The 22,264-nt window shown below is 42.1% G+C and overlaps 2 protein-coding genes across 3 annotated transcripts; one reads left to right on the top strand and one right to left on the bottom strand.

Moving 5' to 3' along the window:
• Nucleotides 1-792: 792 nt before the first annotated feature.
• On the bottom strand, nt 793-6,723 carry LOC311240289 (methyltransferase-like 26 B; the record flags this gene model as incomplete). Its single annotated transcript, XM_084328848.1, has 6 exons — nt 6,506-6,723; nt 5,087-5,249; nt 4,044-4,103; nt 3,783-3,850; nt 1,900-1,978; nt 793-840 (listed from the first exon to the last, which is right to left on the bottom strand). Exons 1-6 carry the CDS (start codon nt 6,703-6,705, stop codon nt 793-795), a joined length of 618 nt encoding a protein of 205 aa, XP_084184974.1. The 5' UTR covers nt 6,706-6,723.
• Nucleotides 6,724-7,876: 1,153 nt separating this feature from the next.
• On the top strand, nt 7,877-18,848 carry mrpl12 (mitochondrial ribosomal protein L12). 2 transcript variants are annotated; one of them, XM_084328829.1, is made up of 5 exons: nt 7,877-8,100; nt 9,451-9,649; nt 10,497-10,565; nt 13,889-14,023; nt 16,819-18,848. In XM_084328829.1, the coding sequence occupies exons 1-5, from the start codon at nt 8,042-8,044 to the stop codon at nt 16,933-16,935; spliced, it is 579 nt and encodes a 192-aa protein (XP_084184955.1). In that variant the 5' UTR covers nt 7,877-8,041; the 3' UTR covers nt 16,936-18,848. The 2 variants fall into 2 exon arrangements, with proteins under 2 accessions (XP_084184955.1, XP_084184956.1); XM_084328830.1 differs by having other exon boundaries at nt 7,877-8,104; nt 9,455-9,649.
• Nucleotides 18,849-22,264: the final 3,416 nt, after the last annotated feature.

The following is a 22,264-nucleotide window of genomic DNA, read 5'->3' as shown; positions in this document are numbered from 1 at the left end:
TCTGTATGTGTTGGACAAGACAAAAATGCATGCCACACAGCTATTTTATTATATTATTATTATTATTATTGAACCTTTTTAACTAGGCAGGTCAATTAAGAACACATTATTATTTACAATGACGTCCTGGTGAGAGGACAAAAGGACCTCTCGACGGGTAACGGGGACAAAACGAATGAAATAGAAAAGAGACGGACGATGCATCACCGAGCGGTAAGGGGAATATAACGCATCAAACAAGCAACAAATAATTACAAGCTATGTAATGCATTAACTGAATACATTACAGTTAAAAGGCTGGGTGACGGTTGCAGGTGTGTGTGTAAACAACTCTGCGATAGTCCTTAAAAGTAGCGAGAGGGATCAAGTTGTCCCAACATGCAATTTTCAAAGTCTCTTGCGTCTCGTTCCACTTCCAACAAATTGGAAGGAGGCTTGACCCAAAGAAGTGTTAACACAGGGAACGTCTAGTAGCGAGATATGGTGAGCAGCTCTGGTGTTCTAGGGAGGAGGAGGGTTTGAACAGGTGTATCAAATAAGGAGGGACCAAGGAGGGTTTTGTAAATGAGTGGAAGCAACGATCATGGTAAGTCACTCCAACAGTTTGTTTTGTACTTGATGCTTGTATACAGGTTACCAGAGGAGGTTTGTATTTGATGCTTGTATACAGGTTACCAGAGGAGGTTTGACTCTTGATGCTTGTATACATGTTACCAGAGGAGGTTTGTACTTGATGCTTGTATACAGGTTACCAGAGGAGGTTTGACTCTTGATATCTGGCTTTTGTCTTCTTTAAAGTCTTCGGAAGATAAGGCATTTGTTGTAGTCCTCCATCTCAATCTGTGGACAACGCATTGTACATTTTAGCTTAAAGAAGGGATATTTCACGATTAGAAAATCGGCAGTCTTACCTCTATCTAAACTTAAGTCACCTAGAAGTCCTCATTCACTTTCATAAATTTTGAGGACCATGTCTAAATATCATACTTGTGAAGTAGAAAACAAACTAATACAGTAAAGATTATTCTGTGTTATATATTTTCTGTCAAAGGTATAATACATTAAGATGAAACATTCCTTCATTGATCCCCTTATGGAAATGCGGGTATCATAGCAGCACGGGGGAGGGGAGGTACAGGTATGGGCAGGGTAATGGTAGAAAAACGATACATATTGGCAGTAAAATTTGATCTGAATATAAAAATAAATAGTGTAAACAATAATAATTAACTCTAAATATGAGAAAAATAAACATTTGTATTATTCTTTTTAGCCTATGTTGCCATTTTAAGTAAAGGAATGTTTCTCACTTGAGATGTAGTTTGACTAACTGACAACCTTTCACAGAATGTATAGAACCTTCCACACTCCTATGCAGAGCTGTCTACGCCTGTACGTCACAGCCTCCGAAATGGTGGACCATCATCCACCTCTGCATAGGAGAGGCTCTTCCAGTGCAGTAACCATGGTTACGGACCACCCCTCCCCAAACGCAAGGCAAAGATACACGACGCACTCAAACCTACAACAAATTGACTGGATCTGCTTTTATTCTGGATCTGCACGGCAACAGTTTGTTTATACCTCAGAAGTGTGATATATATTCATTCTTACCGTATATATATATATACTGTATCCACATCTGTCTGTACATACATCTGTATAGTATCTGTAGATGCTATATATCTGTATCCCTTACCTACTCTTACGCTGCTGGCCAGTACGACTTACTACCATAGTGTACATGTATCTAATGACACTAAATCTATTTTAATCTTAATCACATTTACTAGGTCTCCAAAATGAGTGACGGGCGACAGTTGTGATTGGAGGATGGAGAAAAGAGGGCAGGTCAATGAGGTCAATACCGAACTATCGAGCGTCCGCTGAGAGACTCACCATCCTCTCCAAACGCATGCCGTGGCCGTAGGCGACTTGTCTCAGTACATCGATGTCAGGGAGGCCCCACTCAGGGTTCCTGTGGGCAGGGATTGTAGAGTCACTGTTTACACCCAAACCATAGGCCTGTAGAGTCACTGTTTACACCCAAACCATAGGGATATAGTCACTGTTTACACCCAAACCATAGGGATGTAGTCACTGTTTAAACCCAAACCATAGGGATGTAGTGTCACTGTTTACACCCAAACCATAGGGATGTAGTCACTGTTTACACCCAAACCATAGGGATGTAGTCACTGTTTACACCCAAACCATAGGGATGTAGTCACTGTTTACACCCAAACCATAGGGATGTAGTGTCACTGTTTACACCCAAACCATAGGGATGTAGTGTCACTGTTTACACACACACCATAGGGATGTAGTGTCACTGTTTACACCCAAACCATAGGGATGTAGAGTCACTGTTTACACCCAAACCATAGGGATGTAGAGTCACTGTTTACACCCAAACCATAGGGATGTAGTGTCACTGTTTACACCCAAACCATAGGGATGTAGAGTCACTGTTTACACCCAAACCATAGGGATGTAGAGTCACTGTTTACACCCAAACCATAGGGATGTAGAGTCACTGTTTACACCCAAACCATAGGGATGTAGAGTCACTGTTTACACCCAAACCATAGGGATGTAGTCACTGTTTACACCCAAACCATAGGGATGTAGTGTCACTGTTTACACACACACCATAGGGATGTAGTCACTGTTTACACCCAAACCATAGGCATGTAGTCACTGTTTACACCCAAACCATAGGGATGTAGTCACTGTTTACACCCAAACCATAGGGATGTAGTGTCACTGTTTACACCCAAACCATAGGGATGTAGTCACTGTTTACACCCAAACCATAGTGATGTAGTGTCACTGTTTACACCCAAACCATTTAATTACATTTCATATCAAATCTTTATTTCAACTTGTGATACACTGAGGTTAGCCTCATTTACAGTGATGACAAGCTTACAAAACAAATACACAGTTCATCAGCAATTTCATACATAAAGGCACAATAAATAAGTTGAGCTTATAGGACTAGATAGTACAATCCCTTAGATATCAGCATTTGGTATTGAACCATCAGCTTCAGAGTCAGTTGAAGGGCATTCCAGGTGTTGGAAGCATCAAAGGAAAAAGCTGTTTTTCCTAGTTCAGCGCAAACTGTAGGAACCCTAAGAACCAACCAGTCATTTGAACGTGTAGCATAGGTTCAAAGATTCCATTCCAACAGTATTGTGATGTAAGGAGGAAGTTTACCAATAAGGGTTTTAATAATAAACAAATACCAGTAATAGTTACACCTTTCTTTCAACCAGATAAGGTCATCCAACCTTTTCATAAAGGACACAGTGGTGGATATCATATCTGTCACCAGTAATAAATCTGAGGGCAGAATGATAGACAAGAGTCCAGAGGTTTAAGAGTTGAAGCTGCAGCATGTTTATAACCATATTATACCATACTATTTATCACCATAGTCCAGAATTGATAAGAAAACAACTTCAACAATCCTCTTTCTACTAATCACAATAGAACCAAAAGGTGAGGCGGTGGCTCGGGAGGTAGAGTGTTCATCTGAAGGTTCCCGACAGCGTGTCCTTGAGCAAGGCACTGAACCCACTAACTGCTCCAGAGGTCGGTGCCTTGCATGGTTGCCTCCGCCATCAGTGTGAGTGAATAGGTGAATGTGAAGCATACATTTTGGGTAAAAGAAATGCGCTATATAAATTCAGTCCATTTACCTAAATCGGATACACTGATATTTATTTCAGTGTAGTTTTAGTGAAGTATTATAACCTTGTGTCATACATGCTCACCTCTTACGTAGATCCTCATCCAACTCTTCATTACAGCCTGGAGTAATGATGCCGTTGATGGCGAATGGCTGAGAAGAGAGATGTGATGTTATTGTCAGACTCTATTAACATGAATTACTAGCCTTTGTCTCTTGTCATATGATGCATGTTTATTAACATTGTCCTGTCCTCTTGTCATATGATGCATGTTTATTAACATTGTTCTGTCCTCTTGTTATATGGTACGTGTGTTTATTGACAAACTTGAAACGTGGTACGTACCCCATATGTCATCAAAAGACCATTTTGTTTGAGGATCTGACCTGCTCCACTGAACACACCCTGTAAATATGACAACAATTATATAATTCACATCTTTAATACATTAAAGAGACTTGGGCTATGTTCACACTGCAGGCAAACATGATCTGATTCTGATTGTGATCATATGTGACTCGGATCATTTTTTTTTCACGACCGTGTGAACAACACAAATCACATCTTTTCATCTCATCTTTTCAATTCTTATTTGGGCCACTTTCATATCTGGTCCAAAATCAGATACAGCTCTGATCTTTTGCAACGTGACCTCAGTCTGAACAGTCATGCGACTTTTACGGCACTCTAGGTTGATGTTTGTCACAATTTCTTTACATCCAACGTCTTTATTATTGTTAATTTGTGCATACCGGTCAGTTCAGGAGCGTACACGCAGGGGCGTAGCTGGGGGGGGGTAGCTTACGATGATTCCAAGGGCCCAGCACTGGGGGGGGGGGGGGGGGCAACATTTTTTTTATTTTTACACTAGACATCACTCAGGTGTATTATTGATGCTCTCATTGATACTATGTTTGTTTCTGAAGTGTGTGTGTGTGTGTGTGTGTGTGTGTGTGTGTGTGTGTGTGTGAGATATATAGAGAGAGAGGGGGGGCTTTGGTAGCCTATTGCATTGGTCCATTCATTGAAGATGAACGCAATGCGACATCCTTTACTAGGCTCACCCACCAACAGTGCAGGTGCTGAACTGCTGATCCGAATGTATAGGTGAAAACCATATTATGCGTTTTCATCAATAAAAAAATTGCCAAAAAAAAATCTGCTCGCGCGCTTGCGCTCGCTCGCTTACACTGGGGGCCTACAAATACTTTCTTTCATGGGGCCCAGAATCTGGAGCTACACCCCTGCGTACACGTGTCCAGTTCACACTGGAATCTGATATTGGCCACATTTAAAAGATAATGTGTGAGCGAGTGGGTAAAATGTGAGGAACAAATTGTAAAGCGCTTTGGATAAAAGCCGCTATATAAATGCAGCCATTTACACACCTCTGCCGTTTTGAATGAGCTGCAGTGGAGCAAGTTGACGGCGATGATGACGTCACAGGAGTTGCGAGGAAGACCCGCCCACTTCTCCCAGGGCTCGCCGGCGTCCAGGTGCACGGGCTGCAGCACCGTCTTGGCTTTGGTCGCCACGATGTAAGCCTTGATACTGTGATTGATTGATTAATTGATTGATTGAAGACAGGAGAAACAACATACACACGTAGTGAAGTCAAACACAGTATGACACATGATGACCCCGTAAAACACGGTAAACACCCACCACTATTATGTGTTGATGAACTACAACGATTGAGTATATCCCTCTTACCGTATATATATATATCTGCATACAATCCTTTTTACATCTGTAGATAGATACTATACATATCTCTCTTACCTACTCTTACTAATTACGCTGCCGGCCAGTATGACTTACTACCATAGTGTCTTTATACCTGTATCTGTATTTATATTTGCATTTTGTACATTTTCGTTTTTTGTATATTGTATATTTTGTATAGTGTTTGGTCTTCTTTACTCTTACTTTTTTTACTGTATGAAGCACAATCTTAGGAGGGTCATACAGAACCAAGCATTTTACTATCATGTACATTCAGTATATTCAGTATATATGACAAATAAAACAAAACTTGAAACTGTAATCAGGGAAATTTATTCGCTTTACACTTTTTATGGCATAATTATTTAACATTTTTGACTTGGGGATTTGAAGGTAAAATGGAGAAAGGAAAAGGCATTTTCTTTCTTATCACCGACATCCCGTTTGAACAGACCATCTGAGGCTTCTCTCCGCCTGTGGTGCTTTTCCCCCACTATTGCTATTATAGTGAGTGGTTCCTTATCTTCATTGGGGAAAGTCTGGGAGTGTCACATATATGGATTTTATGGTGGGATGCTCGATATTGGCTTTTTACCGATACCGATATAACGATATTGTCCAACTCTTAATTTCCGATACCGATATCAACCGATATCGACCGATACCGATATATGCAGGGTCCCCCCCCCCCCAAAAAAAACGGAATAATTTCAGGTAATTAACATTACATATCTCTTGTTGTGGAATGAACACAACATTATGCATACTTTTGACAATAAATAAAATCAGAATTTGTTCTTACTTGCTTGCCTGGTTAAATAAAGGTTATAGAAATGTAATTTTTTTTAAATAAAAAATTAAACCGATACCGATATTTTCCGATTTCACATTTTAATGCCGATATCGGCCGATAATATCGGACATCCCTAATCTATTGTGATGTTTCTTCTTGACTTGTAAAGCCCATGGGAGCAATTCCATGTGATCTCGGACTATACAAATACATCTTTTTGACTCTTCAGAGTCTAGATCAACACCTCTCTTATGGTATGACCGTGTTGTATAGAAGCAGCAGCACCCACCTTTTGAGAGACTCCTCTTTGATGTCCGATGGTTGCCAGGTGACGAAGGGTAACTTCTGGGAGAAGTATATGACGTGCTGGCCGGTCCCAGAGCCCAGCTCCAAGGCAAACAGCTTCTTGTGGCTCTGCTCCTCCAGAGCCTCCTCCAGCACCGACGACAGGCCCTCCCAGTTCTTCTCGGCCACAGGAGACACCAGCATGGTCTGGACTCGGAGGAGGGATGAGAAAGTGTGTCATCCAAAAAATGAAATTAAAAGTCCTGTAAACACTCACCCATTGGAGAGCAAACAACACCTACCTGTTCTGACACTAGGGAGATGGCATACTGGTGGAGGAGGAGGGGAGGTGGTGGTGGTGGCAGATGGGCCGGGGGATTATCTAGCCGGTAAGAGGATTCTCCAGGCACACTTCCTCCTGCTCAAGACTGCAGGTCAGTGGGACATGGTAACAGGTTCAGTAGGTCTGAGAGAGAGAGATCAAATTAGCTTAGTTTGACTGTGACATGTTTTTTTTTTATTATAAGCCATGTTCATTATCACAACATGCATCTCTGGGCCTAGGCCGTGGCCCGTGATGATACCAACCACCTTAACAGAATAGTAACACTACCTACCCCCTGGGGCTGGGGGCCCTCACCGCGTGTAGCTTTATGCCAAGCAAGCAGTGCAAAAATTTACCGTAGTGGCATGCAGTAATGCGCCTTTCATTTTCGCGGAAATAGGCTGTCTATTGCCATTCTCTTTGACAAACTCTAACCTTAACCAGCTCCTTAACAGCGCCTAAACTTAACCGTTCTAACCTTAACCAACTCCGAAACAATGCCTAACCTTAACCTTAACCATAGAAATTATATTGCCATTCTCTTTGACAAACTCTAACCTTAACCAGCTCCTTAACAGCGCCTAAACTTAACCGTAACTCCGAAACAATGCCTAACCTTAATCGGCGAAAGAATACACGTTAAAAAAAAATCACGTTAAAAAATATTTTCGATGGGATTCGAACTCGCCAGCAAACAAGCCATAGGATCCACAGCCATGTGTCCTAGCCAATTGAGCTATTTGTTGGATACTGAATAAGGGGCGGTGACTTATATATATTGAGCTCCGCTCGTGTCGCATGCGCGGGCACCTCGCGCGAGCACGCCGGCGCACGCACGCACCTGAGCGAGCACGCCGCCGCCGGTGCACGCACGGTAGCATTTGTCTGAAAAGAAGGGCGCTTTACCGCACTAGCGTGCGGTGACGAATGCGGAAGCATTTTTGCACTGCTTGCTTGGCATTAACGTACAGGCGCCCTCACCCAGTCTTTGTGTCCACAGTTGCTATATCAATAAAGTTACACCAGGGCTGTCTAGCCGCGGGATGCATTGTGGGTAGGTCAGGGAATGACTGGAGGACGCCATGTGCTTTTGATAGAGGAGGAGGACCGTGAGATTGACTTGTGTGTGTAGTGTTGTCTTGTGTGTGTGATCGGTCTGCTCGCGGGGTGGAATACCAGAAGAAGTGTAACTCGCCGGGTCGCTTGAATAATAAGATGTATTGCACCAGACACTGCATCAGGAGCGCACTGCGGCTCGCAGCCAACACACACCGGTATGTAGTGATGATGTCTGGGTGCTGCAGGGGTGCAGGGAGGGGAGCCCCAGTCTGTAGACCAAGTGTCTCCTCTTCAAGGGCAGTTTGTCTCAGCTGTTTACTGTGCAAAAAATGCAGAAGCAAACTGGTGAAGTGGTTCCTTCTTCTCCTCGTTCCCAGATTATGTGAGGCTGTTTTCTCCCCCAGCTAGCTGTGTTTGTTAGCAAGGTTAGCTAGCGAGCTAGCTCGTTTTTTTTTAAATGTAATGTTACTCTGCAAGCCTGTAAACCACGCATCGATTATGAATGTAAGTGTTATTGGTGTCGAATTAGCCCACGTCCTTTTGCTTTAACGACGAGAAGCTACTAAAGCTCTCAGCTCCCTCTCTCTGTCAGGAGAGATGTGCTGCTGGTAACACAAGGTCATGTGTGAATCACTATGAATTGAAAATGGGGGACCCTGATGTAAACAAGACGAAAGTCTTTCTCTGCTCTGCATCCCCTTCTTAACAGTTGTGTGTATTGAGCTGTACTGTATTGTACCCATTCTGCAATCTGTTAAATACAGTTTTCATTCATTCATTAATTCATTAATTCATGTTAGTTAGCCTGCTTGATGTGGAGTCTTTACACTTTTCATCTCTGAACATCGAAAGCTTCTCTCCTGCATGATCTGAACACATCAGAGGTCATACATGTGCACAGACTGATCTGTCTAACCAGGAAGCAACTGTCTGATGCTACTGTACCTGGATCATATGAACAACATGACCATAGTAGTAATAGTTTACAAGTAAATATATCCACATCTGTCTGTACACTACATACCTGCATATAATCCCTTGTACAGATCCCTAGGTAGATACTATATCTATATCTGTACATATCCCTTACCTACTCTTACTAGTTATGCTGCTGGCCAATATGACTTACTACCATAGTGTCTTTACACCTGTATCACTGTACTACACTATGTTTGGCATCTAACCAATGTAGCAGTAAAGTGCAATAGTAATATACAATGTACAGGTGACTAAACTGGATATAAAATATATAAATTAGTACTACTGAGTAATAGTGCTAATCAGATATTAATACTACAATCTAACTGATAAGCACTATTACTCAGTAGTACTAATTTATATATGTTATACCCAGTTTAATCACCTGTACATTGTATATTACTATTGCACTTTACTGCTACATTTGCACTGTGGTTGGATGCCAAACTTATTTTCGTTGTACTGTACTTGTGCTGCATGATGATGACAATACATTTGAATCTAATCTAGATGGTAAGAGGTCTTCATCTCTTTAGTGACTGAAAAGTTAACTTCTGTAATTCTCACTACGCATCCTCATTTCACAGGCAGGAGGTCCCGCGGCAGACGTCTGTCCTGTGTGTCCTCAGGTCCCTCAGGACCAGTCCCACCAGCCACTCGGAGCCCCTTGCCAGCCCACCTCTAGACGGAGGGCCCAAAAGTTACTCCCCCAAAATCCAGCAGCTGGTCAACGACATATCCAGCCTCACGTTGCTAGAGGTGTCGGACCTCAACCAGCTCCTCAAGGTACCTTGAGATTAGATTGTTAGCCAAAGAAATTAAAGCAGTACCACTGGAAAACCAATACATCTGATGCCAAGAAGGCAAGAACCCTGTGAAGAAATATCAGAAATTATAAAGTAGTTTTAAAAGGCGGCTGGGTAGTGTAGAGGTCTAAGCACTCGCCTACCATCGCAGAGAATCCAGCTGTCGGTGGTACCTCCGGCTTGGTCAGTCGTCCCTACGAACACAATTGGCTGTGTTAGCGGGTGGGAAGCCGGTGGGGTATGAGTCCTGGTCATTGCAAACAGTGACTCCTACTGGTCGGTCTGTTCAGCAGGGAGGCGATCTGGGGGAAATAGCGTTACGCTCTCCCAGTGAAACTCCTCGATGTCAGGTGAAAAGAAGCAGCTGGCGACTCCACATGTATCGGAGGAGGCATGTGATAGTCTCTACACCCTCCCCAGATAGACAGGACGGCAATGCGTGCAATGACCAGGAAGGGAATTGGCATAACGACTAAATTGGGGGATGGGAGGATAAGGGAGAAAGGCAAAAAATATATATATATATCAGAAATGATAAAGTGACTTCATTTTGTGGCACTTTAGAAGCATGAAGGATCTCTCTCATGGAGTGTATATCTCCCATCATTGTTGTCCTACGACCACAAACCGATACTGTTCAGTGAATGCAATCGTTGGGTTCTCCGTTATCAGTCCTACAAGTGTAGGACTTGAGGATCTGTATTGGCGGTGATATGGTGGTGTGTCAGTGCATTCCACTTGTTAGATAGTATATGAAGCATGGTGAGAAACGGTCAGAGATATGATGTCTGTGTTCACTGATGCTCTTTTCTTTGTCTTGGTCACAGAAAACACTTAATATTCAAGATGTTGGAATGATGCCAATGGGGGCCATGGCCGCTGCTGTTGCACCTCAGGTAAACCTGACTCTCCTAACTTGCCTCTCTCTGCTCCTGACTAGGGTTGCCGCGGTGATGTGGAACTTCCTGTGACTAATAAACTCATGACAATATATTAAGACTCCAATAACTGTAGAGCGCTTACCGTACTTTGATCTTTAATGTTATACGGCTACATTGATCCGCTGCGTCTGTCTGTCTACATCTGTTTTTAATAACATTTCAATGACTAGTAGTAGCCATTCGTTGGACAGACAGAGTTGATGTTGGGTAAAAAAAAAAAGTAATACATTCCATCACTTTTCTATCTGTTCATTGAGGAAGGGATGATGTAGCGCATTGATCACATACTGGACTGGTCCTCTGAGCTCCTCTCCAGTCAAGCTTCCGCTGCTGCAGGTTTAATCCAAAATATTACTAAATCCTCGGTTATCGTTGTGTAACGCGTCGTCTCTAGAGCCTCTTTCTCTCCTTCATGTGACGTTAAAACTACTCTGTAAATGAAAGTGAAACGTAAAAATAGCTGCTGTCCTACATATTCAGTTTATAATGTTGTCTGACTTGCACGCTTGATAACACGTTTAGTATTTTACAAATTAGTGTGTTTTTTTTTTTTTTTTTAATGTGGGCACTGATGCGAAAATGAACTAAATGGGTTTTTATTTCTCTTTCTCCACCTCTCTCTATATATATATTAAGGCTGTCAAAGTTAACACGTTATTAACGCACAATTCTTTTAACGCCACTATTTTCTTTAACTCAAGATTAACTTAAAAATTATTGATACTATGTTTGTTTCGGACTCAAAGTGTGTGTGTGTGTGAGAGAGAGGGGGACCCTGATGTAAACAAGACTAAAGTCTTTCTCTGGTCTGCATCCCCTTAACAATTGTGTGTATTGAGCCGTACTGTATTGTACCCATTCTGCAATCTGTTAATAAAGTTTTCAATCAATCAATCACGAGAGCGAGAGAGGGGGGGGGGGGGGTGAGAGAGATGAGGAAGGGGCAAGAGAGAAAGAGAGCTGGGAGAGTGTGTGTGAGAGAGAGGGGGGGGGGGGGCAGGGCAGGGGTGTGAGTCCTCAGCCCTTGTGTGGGTGAATGCAACACGTTCCTAACGTTTTCTTTCCCCTATTATTTCATGCACACTTTATTGATTTATTAAGTTATTTTGTGCATCACTCTGTTTTGAATTTGATGCAAATTTGCAATGCATGAGGCATGATGAGGGTTATACTTTTGTGTTAAATGGCTGCATAAAGCAAGCATTTGTTGACTCATGTTGATAAAGAGTATTAAAACTTGAAAAATATCCGTTTAAGGTAGATTTAGAACAGATAAAAAATATGCAATTAATTTGCGATTCATCTCGAGTTAACTATGGACAATCATGCGATTAATCAGATTCAATATTTTAATTGTTGTTATTTATATATATATAAAGCATACACTGGTGGGGGTGGTGGGCAAGTAATGTACAGTACTCGGTTGATGCCTGAACACAGAGTAACACTGTTATCACTGACGACCGCGTCAAGCCTACTCCTGACTTGGAGACACACAATGATTTAATTAGAAAATGTCCACATGTTCTCCCATGGAAGTCTAAACCTTTTGAGGAACTAAGGCCATGTCCAGACGAAAAAACTATTTCGGTTGTATCCGTCAAAATATTGTATCGTATGCACCTTTCATCCACACGGAACCGCGTTCTGGGAGCCTGAATACGCTATTTTTTTACACTGGCTCCCAGAGCGGACAAATCTGAAGACGCAATAAATCGATCAATCAACGCCACCCTTGCGTTCCCGTTTTTACAAGCCTATGCGCATCTTTTCCTGAACCGATGACACGATAGCCCACCTCTCCCTTAATCCGCATGCAAACCCAGCCAACAAAAAAGAAACATGATACATATATGTCTTATATGTCCTGGCTAGACGTTTTTTTTAAACACTGCGTGGTTACTCAGATAAAATACACGATACGATACTAGCTAGTGATTAGCGTCACATAGCAGGCCTTTTTCTGAACATCCAAATAAGCTAGCTAAGTAGCCAAGCACATAGACTGTTCCATAGCATACACCTTCAGTTGATCATTACCTTGACTTAGACTATTAAAAAGCCTCCATAATTTAGTAAATAGTATTTCCATGGCTGGTGTTGAGATTTTACGATGCCAGCTTGTGAGAATTCGTTGTAGCCAGCCAGCTAGCGTTGATGCTATTCAATGCTATCAACATTAGCACTAACAACATACCCAACTAACGTTAATGCCATTCAGAATTTATTAACATAGCTACAACACACTGTAACATTAATACAATTACATGCATCATTCATTGTTTACAATGCACGGGTGGAGCTAGTCGAAAGGACTGGACACAGAGACAAGTTAAACATCAATTAATTTAATACAACAGGTAGTTCGAGCTGCCTCCGACCGCACCACGGGGCTATTATATTATATACGGCTTTGACACGCTCTCTCTCCTGCCGATTTAAAATCAGCAGCTCTTCCTCCTCCTCATCGATTGCCTGTAACTGCGTTTTGTGCCGCAGTGTGTCTCTCTTATCCTTTGGAAACTAGCGTCAGCTCAAAAGCACAGAACCGGACGACACAAGTTATTCCGGTAGCGAAAACAACGATAACACTTCCGGTCGGGGGGGTTTCAAAATAAAAGAGCGACGTCTAAAACAGGAAAGACATTTATTTTGTACATTTGTGGCACACACTTATTTCTTGAGACGATTTCGTTTTTACGGAAAACGTTTTTTTTAAATGAAAATGAAAAAGATCGGATCCGTCTTTGTCTGGACAAGGTCTAAGACTTCTAACCGCCTGCTCGGTCCAGAGAATTCACCGTATTTACACGGCAGCCGTTTTGCTCTTATTGTCATTTGGTTCCTTGCCACCCTGTTCCCAAGGTCCAAGCGGGGTGTTAAGGAACCCAACCTGAGCATGACTTGAGAGCCAAATGAACGCCGTATGAATACAGGGTATCTGTGGGGTATTAAAAAGTATTTAATTCATAATAATTCAAATTTTAAGGCCTTAAAGGGTATTAAAAAGTCTTAACTTTTATGTGCACATGTATACACATTTTGGGCAGCCTGGCTGTCGGGAGATTAAATAATATTAAATATATGAAATGTTTTTGTATTCAAAGTAATTGTTTTTTGCGGGGCTCCCGGAGCTTGCTATGAAATGTTTTTCTTTACTAGTATGGTTGTGAAATTGGTGTCCATTTGCTCTAAGTGGTATTAAAAAGGTCTTAAATTGAACTAGTTGAGACCCTGTTAACCAACCGCTTCTCTTGTCTCGTCCCCCATGGGAACAGGCTGCGGAGGAGGAGGAGCCAGTGAAGAAGGAGAAGACTCACTTCACAGTCAAACTAACAGAGCTGAAGGCGGCAGACAAAGTCAAGCTTATAAAAGAAGTGAAGAATTGCATCCAAGGCTTGAATCTGGTGCAGGTATGTCTCATAATCATAGATTATGCATATACACCTATCCTCTAACCTCAAGCTCATGGGGGGGGCTGTGCCTTTGCTGTCGCAGCCCCTGCACTGTGGAACAGCATCCCCACCTCCATTAGGCTTGCCCCCTCGATAGATTCCTTCAAATCTAGGCTCAAAACCCACTTCTACCTACTAGCCTTTCCCGTTCACTGACTCATGCCCTGTTTTCCTGTGTGCCCTCCCATAAAACGGAGTTGTGATTGTTGTCTATGTATCTACCCTCTGTACAGCACTTTGGTTGACACGTGTCATGTTAAATGTGCTATATAAATAAATCTGATTGATTGATTGTACTTACCTGCACAATCACAGTCCTTTACTATATCTACAGTATATCTGTACATATCCTACTTTTACTAGTTACGCTGCTCGCCAGTAGTCTTTATTTATATACTACAAGTGTCATTGCACTCGCTGCAAGAACTGGTGGGGAATGTTACAGGTTACATAATTGTCTAATTCTGCCAATATTTGGACAGAAGACAAAGCTGTACAGAGTTGGCCAATCATCAGTCCAATCTACAAGAGGAAGTTGAGACTAAATTCATTCTGAACAAAACGCCTCTAGGCTAAACAAGATGGGTCTTATTTAGCCATTAGGGTGGGCATTTAGCCTACCTATTTATTTAAAAGCCATGTATAAACTAGGACACAGAGCCAGCTCAACCACAGAAGCCACAGTAGTCTTACAAGTAGCCCAATACACTGTTATGTAAAGTAGGCCTACAGGAGCCCTTGGCAGGTGAGACCGAAGACCCTGGCTGTAAGACTATTGTAGTGATTCATATCATTAAAGCCAAACAATATCATTGTTTCACATTAATAAACACATTTGGACAAATGTTCTTTAACTCGACGAGTTATTGTCATTTTGTCTTTATACTGATCATTCTGAATACAAATTTTTACGTATATTTTACTGCTGTGAAGCACATTAGATTAGATAAAAATGTAGTACAGTACAATGAAAATAAGTTTGGCATCCAACCAGAGTGCAAATGTAACGGTAAATAGTAATATGCAATGTACAGGTTATTAAACTGGGTATAAGATATATAAATTGGTACTACTGTGTGTAATGCTAATCCGAAGCATGTACAAAGTTGTATAATATCTAGTGATACAGGTGTAAAGACAGTCTGGTAGTAGTCATACTGTCTAGCAGCGTAACTTAGTAAGAGTAGGATATGTATACCGTAATTCCTCTAATAGTAACCGGGTCTCAAATACAAGCCGGGTCTCTATTAATGGCCGGGTGCGCTCTTGAGCTAAGCAATTATAAGCCGGCATCCTAATACAAGCCGGGTTACTAATATACTGAGCTGCATACTGAGCTAGTTACTTGATTTCACTTTGAAAATGTTGAAATGACCAGTGACCACCTGTAATTGCACTGTTTACTATTTCATACAGTACTTGGTTTCAATAAATGAACCCAGTACATTTTACTGGGTTCAAACTGACACAAAATGTTGATTTATTCATTATGATCCGTTTGAAAATTTGAAATATAGGCCTCCCTCTTATACAGGCTTCCTCCTAATACAAGCCTGGTACCCGCTACAGTTGAAACAAATACAAGCCGGGGTTACTATTAGAGGAATTACGGTAGATAGGCTGCATATCTTGTATGAAAGGTGCTATACAAATAAAGTTCATTATTATTAACCCTTTTCCCGCCAATAACGTCGTACGACGGGTTTCAAGTTCATGCGAATTCTGCCAATAACGGCGTACGACGTGATTCTGATCATAATTTCATATTTTCGCCATGGTATTCATATTCCACTCACAGAGCCTTGTCAGATGCTGATGGACTTAGCACAACTCTGCAACGCTTCAATACTGCCACCTGGTGGCTGATCGGCGAGTTGCCAAACCGGAAATGCCCGTTGCAGCTCGGTCCGTCCCCTAATTCCGTCCGGCCACTCGTTTTAGCGTCCCGGGACTCAATACACACACCGTGGATATGGATCTTTGCCATAACTCAATAATCTACATTTATTTGGGCGTGTATTAGTAATATACAAACCGGAAATGGATCGCCTAGATCCCCACCACATAACTGGGATCTGTTTGCTCCACTCTCATCGCCCAACGGTACGAGGAGACTGACGTGAGTTTCAGCGTTTTTGTTTATCATTTTCGATACAAACTGCTCTGATCAATATATCACCCATACTACATGAAGCATCTAACGACTATCACAAAATTATAAACTACCCCCCCCCCCCTCCGTTCACCCGCGCATGATCAGTCATAACCCTTAGGACCATGTACAGTTGACATTTTTAATATAGCGTCGATCGGTATCAAACTGCATTTGATGATCTAATATATGCATTTGTGCCTATATCTCACGTTCTGGGAAATACTGCAGAAAACGATAAAAACATATTTATACTCTAGACGGTATTTTCGTATGAATGTGTGAATGAAAAAGTTAAACGTTCCTACATCCTGAACGATAGGTAATCGATGTTGAATGGGCCATAGTAATGTCAATTTAGCAATACAATTTAAAAAGTTATAGCCCTGCAAAGAAGGTGAACATCTCCATAGACTTACAGTACTGGCAGAGAATGGTATAAGATGATCAAAGTGGTGGCAGGGAATGGGTTAATATGCATATTATACCATAGAGGCTGGACAAATGCCACTGAGAGAAATACACGTGTTTTAAAAGTCTCCAGGTTCCCCTCGACGCCTCCCTCTAACCCGTGTCCTCCCTCCGTCCCTCCCTCTCTCAGTCCAAGAAGTTGGTGGAGTCCCTCCCGCAGGAGATCCGGGCCAACGTGTCCAAAGAAGAGGCGGAGAAGCTGAAGGCGGCGCTGGAGGCGGCGGGCGGCACCGTGGTTCTAGAGTAGAAGCTGTGTGGCCCACGACCGCCCCACCCCCCCCTCCTCCGCAGCTCGGTTCGGCTGCACACGTCCCTTAATTCCTTCTTTATGTTTTTTTCTTTTCTTTTTTAATATATGTATATTATATACAACAAACAAGAAAGGAAGAAGAAGAAAAAAAATGAAACGAATGCCTTCTGACGTCGCCACTCGCTTTACCCCGTGTCCCGGGCGGAGCGGCAGAACTCACACAGACAGAACTCTCCAGGCGTCTGGCCTGAACACGACCGCGCCGCCCCGCCCGGCCCGTCTCTCTCTCTCGCTCGCTTGTCCTTTTAATGTCTCGTCTTTTAGTCCCGACACTTTGTGTCGCCAGGGAGCTACAGAGACGCCGGGTCGACTCGTCCCGCGTGAAGTGAGCCCGGTCCGGTTCTGTAAGAGAACCCTGACGACGCGCCACGGGACTCGTTCTAGAAGATACGGAGGTATAGGGGCACGGCTACCGTTGCCTGTTGGCGACGTAAAAAACACCTTATCGTCTAGTACAGGAAATTACAGCACTGTGTCTTCATATGGCTGATTGATAACCATGTGATTAAAGGTGAATTATCAAAGATGACGTTTTTCTTCTCCCTGCTCTTTCTGTGCGTTTCTCTCTAAATGCTTTTGAGATGAGATATTCGTTTATTGATCCCCTTGGGGAAATGCAGGCGTCATAGCAGCATGCGGGGGGAGGGGAGGTATGGGCAGGTTAGTAGTAGAAAGACATAAATAAAGGCAATACAATTGTATCTGAATATAAAAATCGGTGTAAACAATATAATTATCTGAATATAAAAATAAACCGTGTAAGGCGGCCGGGTAGCGCAGCGGACTAAGCGTCTGTCTACCACCGCATAGACACTGGTATCGAATCTGGCTGTCGGCGGTCCCTCCGGCTTGGGCGGTCGTCATACTGGCACAATTGGCTGTGTCAGCGGGAGGGAAGCCGACTACAGGTCGGTCAGGGCGCCTGCACAGTGAGGGAAGGAACTGGGTAAGGTAGTGTGATCCTCCCACGCGTCCCCAGTGAGAGTCCTCACTGCCAGGTGAAAAGAGGCTGCTGGCTGTCTCTGATAGACTTCAGGGCTCCCTAGACCGGCCAGTGGGGGGCACATGTGCGCAACGACCAGGAATGGGAGGGGGGAATTGGCATAACGACTAAATTGGGATGGGAGAAAAACACAGAAAAATAGGAGGAGAAAAAGTGGATAAAAAAAAATATATATATATATATAACGGGTGTAAACAAAGGTGTAGTTAAGGTAAAGGTGCACACCAGTTATAGAAGAAAAAAAATGATGCTGTTAAAATAAGTTTCTCCTGATTGGATAAAGTGGGAACAGGGTACCAGAAATATATTTTGTGTTTACTGCAGAGCGGAGGGACTGGGAGACCATGTTACCGACCAGACAATCCATATCAGTGATGGCTGAGTGTAGAGCTATTATTTTAACATGTACATTTTACAAAGAAAATACCATTTACAGCACCTTTTAAGCTCCATCCTACCTAGACTTAGTGGACATGTGGATTCTCCCTCTATTGAAGTCTTTGGTAAATCATCAATGCATAGGCTGCCGGTTTACAGCTACTCGCCACTAGGGGTCAGTGTCTCCTTGAGTTACCACAGACATGCTGAACATTTCAGGCAAACTGGATTAATCGTTCCCTGCTTTCATGATGATGACTTTATTTATTTTATTTTGAATTGACCATTGATTGTTTGCATCAACAATCATGCATTTTATTTGGCAACCACAGTCCATGTTGAAGACATAGGGCCAGGAAGAGATTCTGGAATATTATCAAATGACCGTTGCCCCACTTTTTGTATCCACCTAACCTGAGAAACACAGAAGCTCTTCGTGTCTTATCTATTAATACCCATATCGGCTCATATCCCCAGATGTTATTGGTGCTTTGAGACGTATAAATCTTTGAATAAAAGTATTGTGATATTAACTGGTATAGAAAAAGATTGTTCTACGATATTCCTTTATTGATCCCCTTGGGGAAATTTGGGCAGCATGGGGGAGGGGAGGTACAGGTATGGGCAGAGTAATAGTAGAAAGACATAAATATAGGCAATAGAATTACATCTAAATATAAAAAGAGAAAAATAAACGGTAAACAATAACTGAATACTAAGGTGCAGATGAGGATCTACGCCCTATCGGTTATATCATACGTTATGATAAATACAGGTAATAAAGTTGGGCACAAATGACCCCTCAGAGTGATACACTCTTAAAAAGCTACATTTGAGTGTGATGCACTGAAATTACCCGCCATTACAAAATGTCTATATTGGAAGATATGTTTGATGTTGGTATTCGATCCAAGATAACCTTGGTTTGGGTCAGACCCTACTGCCACTGTGTGCTGCACCCCATGTCGGTTCGTGCCGTAGGAAGGACATCCATTCATTCATTCATTCATAGTGATGTCGTCGGCAAACAATACGATTATTTTGAACGGCTCTGCTACGAACGAAGGGAACAAGTCCTTGGTGGAAAATACATTATTTGACATGGACTGTAATAATCTGAGTCCTACTATTGACCTTATTCTATATAAGACACATTTCAAGTTTATTGTCATACTCTAAAAACAATGCAGCATAGTTTTTCTCTAGCAATGAAAATCTTGGACTCTGAGGCAACTCAACTTTACATAGTAAAATGCCTCTTATTTTACTATCAAAACAGTGAAATGCTAAAAATAAACGGGTATGCAGTCTAATGAAGGTGTAAATGCAACAATGACTTACTGCAGATAGGGGGACCAAACGTCCCAATTTATGCGAGACAGTCCCGCATTTTTTTGTCCTCTTATCCAATTATCCGTAAAAAAAATTTATTAACATATTGCAGAATGGGTACAATACAGTACGGCTCAATACATGCAATTGTTAAGGGGATGCAGACCAGAGAAAGACTTTTGTCTTGTTTACATCAGGGTCCCCCATTTTCAATTCATAATGACATTTATGACATACACAACATACAGATATACAGATATATATCATGACATACAGATATACAGTACTGTTACATTTATGACATACAATATATACAAATATACAGTACTGTTTACCAGAGATCGTAACAGAAACTATTCAAGGGGGAGGAAACTGTACATTAGGGGGGGGGGGGGGCATTTACGGGGGCCAGTTTCGAATAGCAGTCCTAGTATGCTTCCTTGTGGAACACCGCAGCTCACTGAGAGGGGGGGGTGGGGGGTGGTAGTGTACCGTTTACCTTCACCATCTGTTCTCTCCCCTCCAGGTAGGATTGCATCCAGCTCACTGATGAACTATCAAAACCAATTGCTTTTAGCTTGTCAATCAGAATGGAGTGATTGACAGTGTCGAAAGCCTTTTGGAGGTCCAGCATGACCATGCCACAGTATTTGCCCGCGTCCACCTCTTGTTTGATGTGGTCGTTCAAGTAGAGAAGGCATGTGTCAGTGGAGTGGGATGTTCTGAAGCCACATTGGAATTCGTAGATTAGCTTTTTCTCCGTGAGGTACTTTTCGACCTGTTCGTAGAATTTTTTTTCAATGACTTTCGAGATGGAGGTAAGAATAGAAACAGGCGGTAGTTGCCTGGATCTAATTTGCTGCCTTTTTTGTGCAGGGGGGTCACTCTCGCAATTTTGAAGTCTTTGGGGACGTATCCCTGTTTTATGGAGAGGTTTATTATGTGGGTGATGACTGTTTTTTTTAGCACCTCATCGGTTGTTACCATTTTGAGTTTGAAGTCGTCTTTGCGGACCCCTAGGTTTTTGTAGAAGGCTAGGATGTGTTCTACCCCAAAATGCCCTGCGTGGGAGGGTAGTTTATTAACCAGTGTTGTGGCTATGTTTGTAAAGAAAATGTTTAAGTAATTGGCCACCTCCAGCTTGTCTGTGATGAGCGTGTTTTCTGTCTTTATGTTGATATTTGAAAATCTGGTTTTTTGTTTTTTACTGCAGCCTAGTTGGTTGTTGAGTAATTTCCAAAGTTCACCGGGTTTTGTTTTTGTTTTCCTCAGTTTTGTCATTGATGAAATTTTCTTTAGCCGATTTGATCATGGTGTTTATATCGTTTCTTAGCCTGTTCCTTTGTAGTTTGAGTTCAACCACGTGGGCTTGGAGGTCACTATTTGAGCTTTTGGCAAGCTTTGACTGACTTTTATGAAGTTCAGAGCATTTTTTGTCTCTGGTTTTCATAGCGGTCAGTATCTCTGAGTGCATCCATGGCTCAGTGCGGTTTTTAACCCTGGTGGTTCTTAGGGGGGCCATGTTGTTTAGTATTGTTGCGAATTTGGCACTTCAGCTCTCTGAAAGGAATGGAGCCAAAAGAGCCTTAATTCCCATCGCTATTCATTCAAGCGTTTATTTCATGCACCAAGACAAATTGAGGTGGAACCTAATTTTCAACTGTGTGGAGATTAGAATTCATCAAGGTGAATAATTAAAACATAAATATAAAGGTAGGAAAATATTGTACAAATAAAACAATTCCACATTGATACAATTAGGCATTGATAATAACTACAGTATAATATGCAAACACAGATCAAAACAAAATCGGTTAAAACAAATACAGTGTACAAATTAGGCATGGCCCTAAACTGATCATAGGTCAGCAGAGAAGAGAAGATATTTTCAGTTTATGCTGACTTTCCAAATTCAGACTGTTCACTTTGCACAAGGGACCTTGAGTCATTTGAGTTTGATAGGGTCCAAAATTCCAACCTAGCATCGTTGATTGTGCAATACAAGGAGGTAGCTTTCCAATAATAACAAATACCGAGTTCAGTTCACAGTGTCAACACTCTCTATGTCAGACATGTCACCGGCAGCCCTGAGCTAAGCTTCACTTTGTACTTCATGCTAAGCTAAGCATGCTAGCTAAGACTTGGGAGTGGGTATCCAGTTACCTTCTCTCATCAACCCTCTCCCTCTCAGACCACCTCTAACATCAGCAGACACAGTAGCCTGCCAAGTTCCCCACTGATACCAGCACTGCAATAATCATTTAAATTCCAAGTCACACTTAAAGGGGCACTTCACCTGAAAAACAAGACTGATTTATTTTGCACAAAATCTCACACATATCCCAAGGCTCTAAACTGTTTTGCACACATTCATTTAGTTTGAGAGTTAATGACTTTGGATATCTCCTGCTGTGATGTCATCAGAGGACGCTGCATCCTTGCGTTAATTACAGCTCAATGAAATGATGTAGATGAAAAAATAGCGATCCCTATTGCAATCATCATCTAAATTATTTCCATGTACTGAACTGTAATTAACACAACACAAGGATA

The sequence above is a fragment of the Notolepis coatsorum genome (assembly GCF_963971535.1).
Source record: "Notolepis coatsorum genome assembly, chromosome: 14".
Taxonomy (NCBI): domain Eukaryota; kingdom Metazoa; phylum Chordata; class Actinopteri; order Aulopiformes; family Paralepididae; genus Notolepis; species Notolepis coatsorum.
This window is presented reverse-complemented; position numbering and strand designations above follow the sequence as displayed.

Coding starts and splice junctions, on each gene's coding strand:
- mrpl12 (XM_084328829.1), top strand. CDS start 8,042: ATGTATTGCACCAGACACTGCATCAGGAGCGCACTGCGGCTCGCAGCC. Junction 9,650..10,496: donor ACCTCAACCAGCTCCTCAAG/GTACCTTGAGAT, acceptor TCTTGGTCACAG/AAAACACTTAATATTCAAGA. Junction 10,566..13,888: donor CCGCTGCTGTTGCACCTCAG/GTAAACCTGACT, acceptor CCATGGGAACAG/GCTGCGGAGGAGGAGGAGCC.